At 46.9% G+C, this 11,564-nt stretch overlaps 1 protein-coding gene across 1 annotated transcript; it reads right to left on the bottom strand.

The window, feature by feature from the left end:
• Nucleotides 1-3,371: 3,371 nt before the first annotated feature.
• Nucleotides 3,372-11,183, bottom strand: cbx6a (chromobox homolog 6a). Its single transcript, XM_070983938.1, has 5 exons — nucleotides 10,954-11,183; nucleotides 9,743-9,786; nucleotides 9,532-9,597; nucleotides 8,916-8,982; nucleotides 3,372-8,382 (listed from the first exon to the last, which is right to left on the bottom strand). The coding sequence occupies exons 1-5, from the start codon at nucleotides 11,020-11,022 to the stop codon at nucleotides 7,108-7,110; spliced, it is 1,521 nt and encodes a 506-aa protein (XP_070840039.1). The 5' UTR covers nucleotides 11,023-11,183; the 3' UTR covers nucleotides 3,372-7,107.
• Between the last annotated feature and the right edge of the window lie 381 nt (nucleotides 11,184-11,564).

An 11,564-nucleotide genomic window follows, 5' to 3' on the forward strand; every position in this document is an offset into this window, starting at 1 on the left:
AGAACAGAGAAAGTGAAACCAAGGGACAGTTTCTGTGTGAATGCTTTGACATGAAGCTTCTTGATTTTGGTTTGGAGAGACAAAATGCAGAAATAAAGTGAAAATAAACTTTGTGTGCATCCACACACCAGACTTACACTGTCAGACTTAAAATGCACAGGCTGCAGCATTCATTCAAAGAAGTGACAGTAACAAAAAAGAGGTCAGTTTATTTTACAGTGAGAGGCAGAGAAGAGGAGATAATGCAGAGGAAGAAGGAGAAACACTGAAAGACGGGACCCGCTGAGGTTTTTGAGCGAGTAGGAGGAAGAACATGTTTTCCTCCAGAGACAAAGCAAACTAAAAACTCACCAAGTGATCGACCCTGACGCAGCAGTCCTCTGTGGCCTTTTCAGCAAACAAACAGTCTCACGCAAAAGCTTTCACCAGGTGGAAAAAACACTTTCAGAAGGGTTGCTCTTGATTTTAGTCCAGATTAAGTAGAGACATGCAGGACTGGGTCTTCTCTCCGCTGGGTGGATTAACCTGCTAACTAGCACAACGTTAAAGGGAAACTCCATCCGCACATGAGCTGAGATATGACTCCATGATATTTACTTCATTTGAGGAGTTGCTTTTGTAATGAAACGCCCAAATTCACCATGCTTACCATTAGTGTGTTAGCATCGTAATACTGACTAATGAGCACAGAACACAAAGCACAGCTGAGGCTGATGGGAAAACCATTCGTTTTATCATTGATCAATGACTGACATCTCCATCCAAGTGAGTGTAAAGCACACAGCAGTTCAGTCTGAGGCTGACACACAGCAGACATCAGCGTCTCTGCTTCTTCTCTCCTGTTTTCACTGCTGTATTTCAGCAGAGGTCCAGAGGGAAGCTGTCGCTCTTTCATTCAGAAGGACAGATATTTTAAAGAGCTGAGGGTTTTTTTCTGATATAACCTGACCTCATGAAACAAGTTTAATTTATCAGTATGAGCCATCCAAGCAAACTTTACATGGGAGTGAAAAGAATGAAATATTTGCAGAACTGCAGAGAAAAAGTCCTTTTCATCTTTCTTCTTCATGAGTTATGACTTTATTTCTCCTGAGAGGTCTGCGAGGTCTAATCTGTTTTGTTGTTTTTTTTTTAAATTCTGGGAGGTGACTGCACCCAGCCAAGAAACATCACATTAGCCACATGAAACCATAACCTGTGGTGCTTTCAACAAACCAGATATGCTGGAATGTGTTAATTAGTGAGCGTTAGAGGTGTTTATGAGCTGAGTTTGCTCTAAAACCTGACTGTTCTCTTCCATTTCCAGTCTTTATGTAATGCTCAGATAACCAGCTGCTGGTGCTAGCGTCATATTTACCTTACACACATAACTCCTGGCAAGAGAGCAGAACACACCTGTGGTGGTTTTCATCCTCAGGTCAAACTCTCATAAAGCACAGAGCTCAGGAAAATAATCCCTGGCCTGAAATGAAGCTTACAGTAAATATCCACCACAGTCGGTGGCTCAAATGCCAGTCCAGCCAGGCTTTCCCTGCAGAAACCAGTAGCCCAGATTGTGGATTAATCTCCAGAGGTGGCATACACACACACACGCACACAGAGACAGATATGGGCCACTCGCATCAAACTGCGACTATTTTAGCTCCATCTGGCTCATAAGCCAGGTGTCATGCTGCCAGGGAGGGAACAGACAAGAGGAACAGAGACGAGGGAGCGTCTGTTTCACCTGCCTGTGTTTTCCATCCATTACAAGCGTCTGAGCAGAAAGAACGCAGAGCGAAACGCTGCTGGAGGAGAAGAGGAAAGCTGTTTGAACTGGATGTATGCATTCATCACCCATCAGAAGACAAGAACAGCCAGGCGTCGTGACCTTAATATCACCCCAGCCTGCACAATCCCTCTGAAAACATGTCAACACAGAGGCTGCTCTGCTCTGCTCTGCTGCTGTGAAAGCACCAAAGTGGCTCAACAGCGCCTCTCTGTGGGATAACTGGGAACTACAGCAGGAATGTACTGGTAGCAGGAGAACTCAAGAAGGAGGCTGAGAGCTGCTTTTAGCTTAGATTTAGTTTTTTCTCTTTACTGCTTGTACTTTTCATATATGTACTTTGACATTCAGAATGTGACTTATCTTAAAAAAACATGAATCTGTAACTCGTGTCTACTCGGCTGTTCAGTGCTCACAGATTCAGGCTTTAAAGCAGCACTAATCAATATTTTTCTATCAGCAATGGATGAATCTGTTTAATGTGAAAGGTGTCACTCATAGTCATGAACACTGAATTATCGCTCGACTCAGTTCATCACAGCTGAAGGGAGATTTTTTTTAAGCTTTTTTTAAATTAATTGTGATTTCTTTTTTTGTTTTTAGGTTCACTTTCGTCTACCTCATTTCCAAGCACAGGAGCAGCTGTTCTCAGTGAAAAAGCTGTAAAAACCCACAGTACACCACCTGCTTAGCAGCAAACAGCAGACACAGGTAGCGACTAGCTGGTGAATATTGTGGAGCACTGACTGCAGCAGGGTCAGACGTTTCCCTCAGCAGGTGGTGCAGACCAACAGAGCAGAAAGGAGAGCGAATACTGAACTTACCTTCACCAGGTGGCCTGAAACACGACTCCAGATTAATGCTAATGCTGCTGTGTGTCTGCTCAGTGCATTAACAGGCAGTTCACACAGTAGTTTCATCCATCCATTATCTATACTGCCTATCTCTATTGCGGGGGGCTGGAGCCTATCCCAGCTACAATGGGCAAGAGGCGGGGTACACCCTGAACCGGTCGCCAGCCGATTGCAGGGCCACATGCAAGGACAAACAACCATTCACACTCGCACTCACACCTACGGACAATTTAGAGTCATCAATTAACCTAATGAGCATGTTTTTGGTACCCGGAGAGAACCCACGCAAGCACGGGAAGAACATGCAAACTTCACACAGAAAGGCCCCGCCTGACCCGGGGATCGAACCGGCAACCTTCTTGCTGTGAGGCACACGCACTACCTGCTGCGCCACCGTGCATCATCATCATCATCATCATCATCACTGGACATGGTAGTTTACACTAAACCAGGCTAATGCTCTCTCCTCACTGCAGCGCTGAACTGTGAGATTATCTGTGTGAACTCGTGTCTGATTAAAACTGAAGACTGAATATTTTCTTCACACACTGGAAGAAGATAACCTTGCTAACAGCTAAAGATCTGTTAAAGCTGTCCAACACTTAAATCCTTTTTTATTGCAGGGACATGACAAAAATATAAACTTTAATTACTGCAATTGTTAATTCAGCATTTTACACTTACACCATGACCTGGGCATCTTTTCGAGAGGACATGCAGGACGACGGCTGGAAAAGAACAAAGCAAACTCCTTTTTAAAGAGCTTTTAATTAAAAGCCTTATACAAGAAACACACTGAAAGCAACACCAGTAACAGGTAACATGACACTGAATACATAATCTGTACAATAAGGGTTTGCAAAACATGCTTCAAAAGTTCAGATACATTACAATGTCATTATCCTCCACCTCCTCATCATCACCATCAATACAATGTACATTATTCATATTAGCATTAAACTGGACAAAACTGCAGTCTTGACACATTAAAATCAGTCAGAGTTTGCCTTCTGATCAAACCCATATTGAACTATCAAAAAATGGCATTCAAATAAACAGCATCACATTAACATTATGCATATTTAAAAAAAAGTATTAAAGTACAGTACAAAGGAAAAAAAGGCTTAAAAAGCACAAATTCATCGAGCGTCTTTATCCATACATTTAAACAAGGATCCTTCCTTTTTTCCAATTAGTGCCACAGAAATCTAGCACTTCAAATTACATCACATATAAACGTAAAACAATGCCAAAGGGGGAAAAAAGGCTTCAAACGTAAAATAATAAAATCAAGAGCCCTATTTGGTTGAAAGATAGGCCACTAAGTTGAGTTGTGCTACCCCATATGAGAAGAAAAAAGAAGGAAACATTGCTATCACCTGCTGGAAACATGGCCGAGCAGCCTAAAACCTGACACATCTACCAACTGCAAGTCACTTCTATCCACCACTTAAAGATATTAAAGATATATTAGATGAAAAAATCTATTCCAAATCACGATATATCCATCGGGAGAAGAAAATAATCCTTCGTGTGTCTGGAAACTGTGTTTTCACGTGGCCAAATAAGGATTTAAGTTCTGTCCTTTTTTATTTTTAAAGTACCTCAATTTGAATTTAAGCCAGAGACTATTTCTTTTCTTCATGTAATGGATGTGTCACTTTGGAATAAATCCTTCCACGTGTAACCTATGAGAGTATTGAAACAGTATTGACAACGACGAGAACCATCCAGTACATGACAGGAGAGGAGGCGACATCTTCCTCGTCTGTTAATGAAGACACAGAACGCTGCGTTCAAAACCAATCAGACATCTTTCAGGGTTTTTACTGTTTGTAATACTGCGATCTGTATCTGTACCACCGAAGTCACGGCAGGTGAGGAAGTCTTCTTCATCCTTTTTTTTTTGTTAGCATGTAAGAGGCTGAGTAAGACGAGGTAAAGGTCGCCTGGAGTGCAGCTGGGGTTGAACGGAGCAGCTATAAGGCAACACATGCGGAAGATTTTTAGTATTGTAACACACAGATACACCAGAGTGAGAGCCAAGGTCTGCGGAGGGCTGGGAAGAGCAGGCAGCACCAGAACAGGTTTAGAGATCAGGTGTGAAGGGCCAGGTTTCTTCTCAAGGACTTCAGGTGCACCAGAAGGTCAAAACCACTGAACACGTTCAAGCTTTCAGGCATTCAGCTGGAAACAACCTGCAGCCAATGAGCTCGGCAGAGGTTGGCGGTCAGCGGCGGAGGGCTAAGATCACACCGTCTGAGATGGACCACTGGACACGCTTTGGACACGACGCCGCTGAAAGACAGCACACGGTCAGATGTCTCTCTGTCAGAAAACAACCGGCGCTGAAGCTGAATCTTCCCCTCGTAAAAAAGGTAAAAGCAGCAAGGCGTGAAACATAACGCTGTCAGCCGGAGGCAGAAATGAAGCGACTGATCGACTGTGACCTGGTTAAGTGGCTGGAGAAGCACCGAGTAGATGCACTGATCAGCCACAGACAAACCATCTTTTATCAGGAGGCGAAGAGACGACAGCAGCGGGAGGATGTTTCACGTTTGAGCGCGGTGCGTCGACGCGCCTCACGGCTCCTCTCTGTACGTGTAAGAGCACCGCGTAACACAAGTAAGGAAATTCAGGTCAAAGGTCATGGTCTGAAACAGGACACAGCTTTGCTCACAGAGAGCCAACCGGAGCCGGCTGGTTCAGACACTGCTGCTACTCTGAAGCCTCCATCCAAAAACTCCTTGTTCTGTTGAATGGTGGAACAAACAGCCTGCAGCAGCGTTAGCAGCATTACTGGAGACAGGAGCTGAGCTCTGAACGCCAACGACAGCTTTTTAAACTGTTACCGTCCACTCAAAAACATCAGCAGAGATACGGAAACCTGTCGATCTGTTGCTTCTGAAACAACTTGTTTGTAACTAGAGAAAATATTCTTCGCTGCACGTGATGTAAGGTAGGAAGAAGTGCTGAAGCTGCGTCCACATAGCTGGAAAACACCTTTAGTGGAAAAGTTCCACAAAGACTGCTCATGTTCCACAGATACCAAAATCTCTTTGTATCAGGACATTCTGTATCCAAACGCCCGTCACAGTCACTTAAAGCATTAGCATGCTTAGCAGACAGGCAGAGGGTAGACTGACAGAAAAAAGACAACCTTTGTCCTCCGATTCCTGGCCTGGTTCAGTTTCTTTGGCCGTGTGAGTGGCAGGAGGAGACTGAGCCATGCTACATGAGCCGCTTCTCTCCAAACTTCATCATAATAAAGCAGTTAGCTTCAAGTCTGACCGGCAACGTCCAAAGGAACAAAGGACGGGATCGAGCTGCTGATAGAGCTCTAACCGCCAAAGCGGAAGTGAAACAGGCGAACTTACTGGTCCCTATTGATTTTTACCAGCGCAAAGCGCCGGGACACATGAACCGCAGACTTCAAACACCTGCCAAGTAGCTCAAAGGTTCAGCTAACGGCTATTTTTAGCTGCATCTGGTTGGTGGCTTCGGCCTGAAGTGTGCTCAGCTCACGGACCTTCTAGACCTTGACAAGTTGAGAAGCTATTAGCACGTATCTGGCATAGAGAAAAAAATCCACGAGGAACTTCAGGCCAGTTTAGAGTCTTGGCGGACATCGGAGTTAAAGAAGGTGGTGGGTGCGTGAGAAAACAAGGCAAGCAGGGAAAGACGGCAAGGACAGCAATAACTTAAAAACTATTGTTTTTGTATATTCTTTTGCAGCTTTTAAGGTTGTGCGTGCATATAAATACTTACTCATACTGTATGTATATGCATGTGCGTTCAAGAGAGCAAGAGGAAAAGGCCTTGAAAAATTGATGAACTACATAAAATAGGTCATTTTCGATGCAGTCAAGTGCATTGCATTTACCTCGCTGTATTGATGCAATATATGAGAGTCCAACTGTGTTAAGTGCAAAAACACATCACCTCATTTATCGTTAACAAGCTGGACCTCCAATGAGACAAGGGGGCAGGAAACTGGCGTAACACCTGGAGGCTGTCAGGGACGGCCTCCGCAGCAGGGCCTGAATCCGAACAGTATTTGTTTCTGAGCTTCAGAAACGCTCACCCCACACACCACCTGCGGTGAGCGCTTCACTTTTTGGACATTTTTTTTATCACACCAAACAAGCTGAACTCAGCACGTCTGAATGCAAGTCAAAGAAAACAAATAGCATTTCCATCCAGGTCCGCTTCAAAGAGTCAGTGCTGTGCAAGTGGACAAAATATGGCAATTTAAGTGAAAGGAGGGGCGTATTAGCTGCCCCCGTTCAAATTTATACACTTCTTTTTAAAAAAAATATGCTCTTTGTACTATTCAATGGCTGGGCGGTGTTAACTTACATTACATTTCATTAATTGTTACACAAATATGGACACACCTTTCAGGAAAAGGTCGGAGGGGGCTGACGTGGCAACACTGGCGTCACATTTCTCTCCGTCATCAATGGCAATCGGCTTCATGATCTTCTATGGCTTGGGTGGGGAGGGGTCGTCAGAGGGTGCGCTGGGGGGAGGGGAGGAGGCGTCCTCGCGGCTAGCGGAGGGCGAGGCGGGGCAGGAGGCGGGCGAGGGGAACTCTTTTATGGTGACGGTGACCAGGTTGGTGGTGACGTCTGTGACCACAACATCCTTGCAGCTCGGAGCCATTTCAGGGTGCCAGTCGGGGTCTCCCTCGGCAGGCACCCTTTTGGGTTCGGCGGGGGCAGAGCTCTGGTCCACAGGGGTGTCAGAAGACGCTGCAGCGGGCGGCGGGCGTTTAGCCCTGCGCGGGCGAGGATTCTTTCTGCCTCCGTCAGGGGGCGCAGAGCGGTCCGGGCCACCGTCCTCCCCTTCATCTTCCAAGGAAGAAGAGGGTGAGGAGGGGAGGAAGGGAGATGCTGATGCCACGGGGTCATCTGAGGACAGGGTGGGAGCAGTTGGCTTGGCGCTCTGGCCCTTCTGCGTCTCTGTGTGAGGTGTACCGGACTTGGGACCCTCGCTGGAAGGTGAGGCTCCAGTGGAGGGCTGGGACTGAGCAGCTGAGGTGTTGGTGTTTCCTTCAGAGCCGCTGGAGCTGGAAGGAGAAGGAGGTGACTGGTACTGGGAGGAAGTGGAGTGGGTGTCCCTGGCCCCCGTGCTGGAGCAAGACCCTGGGTGGGAGTGAAAGGGCAGAGGGCCACCGCACTGCAGCCCGAATGGCGTCCCATACATCGGGAACCCCAGCATCTTCAGAGGGGGCTGGAAAGGTCTGTAAGGCGCCTCCCCCTTCTTCCCAATGATGCGGTTGCGGGAGGGGATGTTTTGGCGTCCCGCTGTAACACTCCTGCCGCCTGCAGCGGTGCCGCCCCGGCCCGGCTTATCGATGACCTTCAGGTTGAGGATGATCCGACCTCTCTTGACCTCCCGAGGCTTGACTCTACGGTTGAGGATGCGTACGGTCTCGGAGAAGGGGGAGACATGCAGGCGGGAGGGGAAGCCGCTGGGGTTGGAGAAGGTGGACGCCAAGGGGTCAGAGCGGGGCAAAGGGCGCCTGGACATGCGGTGGCAACGGTGAATGTCTTTCTTCAGCTTGTGGGTGGCTGCAAGGGAATTGAGTTTAGGAGAGGGCGCCACGGTTGAGGAAGAGGAGGACGAAGATGCTAACTGATGAGGTGAGGCGGAGGAGGAAGGAGCTGCCCGGCTGGAAGTGGACGAAGAGGAGTGCGATGCAGTCTGCCGGGCTTTTGAGGCTCGGCTGCTTGACTCTCTTTTCTGAGCACGAGCCTGAGGAAGATGATGAAGAATTACAGAAACTATTTTTGCAGTGTGAGCTTTTTTATTTTGTAAAAACCTGCATCCTGCATCACGAGGTGCACTGAGAACTGCAGAAACGCAGGCCACACAATACCCACTTTGTTTCCTTTATGAGCCAAAAAGCAGGACTTTTGTGTTTTGCAGGTCAAAAGATGTCATGTTAGATATCACGACCGCAATTCCAGAAAACTTTGGGACTCGTGTGAAACCGCTTTTCGACTCAAAGTTAAACAATTATTAAACTTCACACAAGCCAGAAAAACCTGCTTTGAGTGGGCTGAACTTATTCTTACTTTCTACTCTCCTGTAAGATGCTGCTTCCTGAGCAACAGCATCTCTCTGAGGAGGTTTGATGAAACATGAATAAATTACAGCTACAATCACCGTCACGCTAGAATTTCCAATTAAAACAGGAATATTGTTAGCAGAGATTTTCAGGTCATTTTAAAAGACTTTAGAGACTCGTCTTCATGCACAAACATTAAAATAAGCATAAACTGTACCTTCATGACAAAGTTTTTGGGTTTTGGCCCCCTTTTCTTTGGCCCATGCAACTCTCTTTCCCGTTCCCTGTAGAAAGGAAAAGGCAGTTAGACAGATCCCAAAAGTTCAGGCAGTCTCAAAGAAAGAAAGAGAAGAGAGAAAAGCTGAAACGAATGGAAAGAAGACAGTGATGAAAGCAGAGCGCTCGCTCGCAGAGAACATCTGACGCCATGTTTGAGCACAGGCACATTCTCTGTCTTCACATGTCCACTTCACTTTCCATCTGATGTGTCTTTTCAGTTTTGTCTGTTTCATAGCGTCCCTTTCAGTCTACTGTAAACGTCCACGCTCCGTGAGCAGCACGAGCCTTTCAAGTGGCTTGGCTGAAGACACAAAGGACATTTAACAATCCGGAAGAGGGAGAATGAGGAGGAGAAGGACACAGATGAGGAAGCAAGCAGAAGCACGAACCAGTAAGATTCACACGAGTCAGACATTAAAAAATTTAATTTAGACTGTGAACATTTGAAGTCAGGAGCCAAAATCCGAAGCGGAGCAGGCAATGACACACATAACACTACGCAACATAAGACTTATATTTTGCATGTAGTCTTATTATGTTCTGGCTTTACTCACTTTTGCTCAAAGCCCAGGATCAGCCTATCATCCAGGATATTCTCCTCTGGCTCCCAAGTGCTGTGCCTGGACAAGGACGGAGCAATTAATCCACATTTTCAATGTATGTGAGCACATTAAAAAGGGCAGAACAACACAAACACTCGGCTGACTTTAAACAGGCTGAGAGCTGTCAGCTTGTATTTAAGCCCAAGTTAAGAGAAGCACTTACTTCATCGCCCATCCTTTCCATTTTACCAGGTATTCAAGTTGTCCCTACAAGGAAAGGACAGACGGATGAACAAACACAGCTTGGACACGACAACATGGACAAGAGATTTCTTTAAAAACATCCTTTGAATCTGGCACTCTTCTGCAGCAGAGGCCTTTTTTGGTGTTTCGTGTTAATCTACCTTTGAGGCTTACTGGGATTTTAATGTGTCCACAGAATAAGATCATGCACGCAAACCCAACACAATTTCACTAATTTAACCACGTTCAGCCTTCAGGCTGTCGGGGATTTCTTCTCTTTTTGCTTCACTGTTGTTGTTCTGGCTCTGCTGCCTTACAATCTCAATAATATCAAATACATTTAACATCAGACATTTTCAGCACACTTAGTTTAGTGCAGCTTTTCGCATAGAAATAACATTTCATAATGCATCATATGGCATCACTTCCAAAAAAGGATGAGCCAGTCAACAACATGTGTGTGAAGAGGTCATCTCAGACTTCAATAAGCTATTCCTGCTTTTGTGCAAATGTTTGGATTACTTTCATTTCACAAGCACAAACTATGCAGTTAAAAGTCACTGCCTGCTGGCTGACTGTGGACCAGCCACTTAAGATGGGATCCACCACGATTCATGGGGTCTTTTCCTGCATACAAGCCTTACTTGGGTGATAAAACTGAGAAACTATCAGAAGTCCTCCATCAACTGTGGCTGAGACTTCTTTCCCATCAACAGTCGAGGATCGCACGGCCACTGTTTGGGAACCATCTTTCCAAGCTGAAGAAGAAAGCAGGAGCCTCCGCAGCCTTTAATGTGGGCGCTACGTACACCTCAGGATGTAAAACTCAGACTGTGGCCGTACAGCCTTAGCTGCCATTAGCTGGCAGAGAAATCGGGCCCCTCCATTTCACAGCACAGCCCTCGTCCATCGGCTGGGCTGCTTGTTCTGCAGCTAGCCCCTTCTTTGTGTCGCTGTTTTTATTGCCCTGCTAATGCCTGAATGTACGAGCCATGACTGATAGCCTCGCTAGTTAGCTTCGAGCTAACTCTGACTAGCAAAGTAAAGGCATCCGCCAGCCACAAGGCCTCCATTGCATTGCATAGGCACAAGAAGACGAGTCTATAGACCGGAGCAATGCCGTGCCGTGCTGACCACGGCCAACATCTGCGGGAAGTCAAAATACGCGGGACGGCGGCGGCTGTAGCTCACCTTACGAACGCGGCGTTTCAGTATGGCTTCCGCGGCGAAAATGCGATCTCCCGCCGCCGACAGCTCCATCTTTCATGCCCGAACGACGCTACCTGTCTCTGCTTTCCTCTCTCCAGACGTCAAGCACTGCTGTCTGCTCGGGCCGACCACAGCCAAACTGTGTGAGAGGCAGCAGCAGCAGCAGACACACACACACACACACACACACACACACACACACACACACACACACACACACACACACACACACACACACACACACACACACACACACACACACACACACACACACCACGACAGCAGCAGCGGCGGCGCGGCCAGCCTGCTATCTGTCACGTGGCCGGGTTCAGCCCCTTCCGTCGTCCTGGCAACGATGAAGACACTCACGAGGATGCGAAGAACCGCGCGCTGCTGTGAGCTGATCGTCTCCATGATGACGGCGGCGCTGTGCGAACTCCTCCCTGAAACACACCGAAGTTTCCATATTATTGATGCTGGCGATGCTATCGCTCATCTGATCTGGTAGCAGCCGACTCGAACTCACCTCTGTCCTGAGTCTGCCATTTTTATCTGTTATCATTGCGGTCATTTAGATTACGTATATTTTGGCT

This window comes from Chaetodon trifascialis, chromosome 2, assembly GCF_039877785.1.
Source record: "Chaetodon trifascialis isolate fChaTrf1 chromosome 2, fChaTrf1.hap1, whole genome shotgun sequence".
Classification (NCBI taxonomy): domain Eukaryota; kingdom Metazoa; phylum Chordata; class Actinopteri; order Chaetodontiformes; family Chaetodontidae; genus Chaetodon; species Chaetodon trifascialis.

Excerpts from the sequence above, each read along its gene's own strand:
- cbx6a (XM_070983938.1), bottom strand. The coding sequence starts at position 11,022 with ATGGAGCTGTCGGCGGCGGGAGATCGCATTTTCGCCGCGGAAGCCATA. Across the intron at positions 9,598-9,742 it reads TGGAAAGGATGGGCGATGAA|GCACAGCACTTGGGAGCCAG; the intron begins GTAAGTGCTTCT and ends GTCCTTGTCCAG. Across the intron at positions 8,383-8,915 it reads CCAAAAACTTTGTCATGAAG|GCTCGTGCTCAGAAAAGAGA; the intron begins GTACAGTTTATG and ends CATCTTCCTCAG.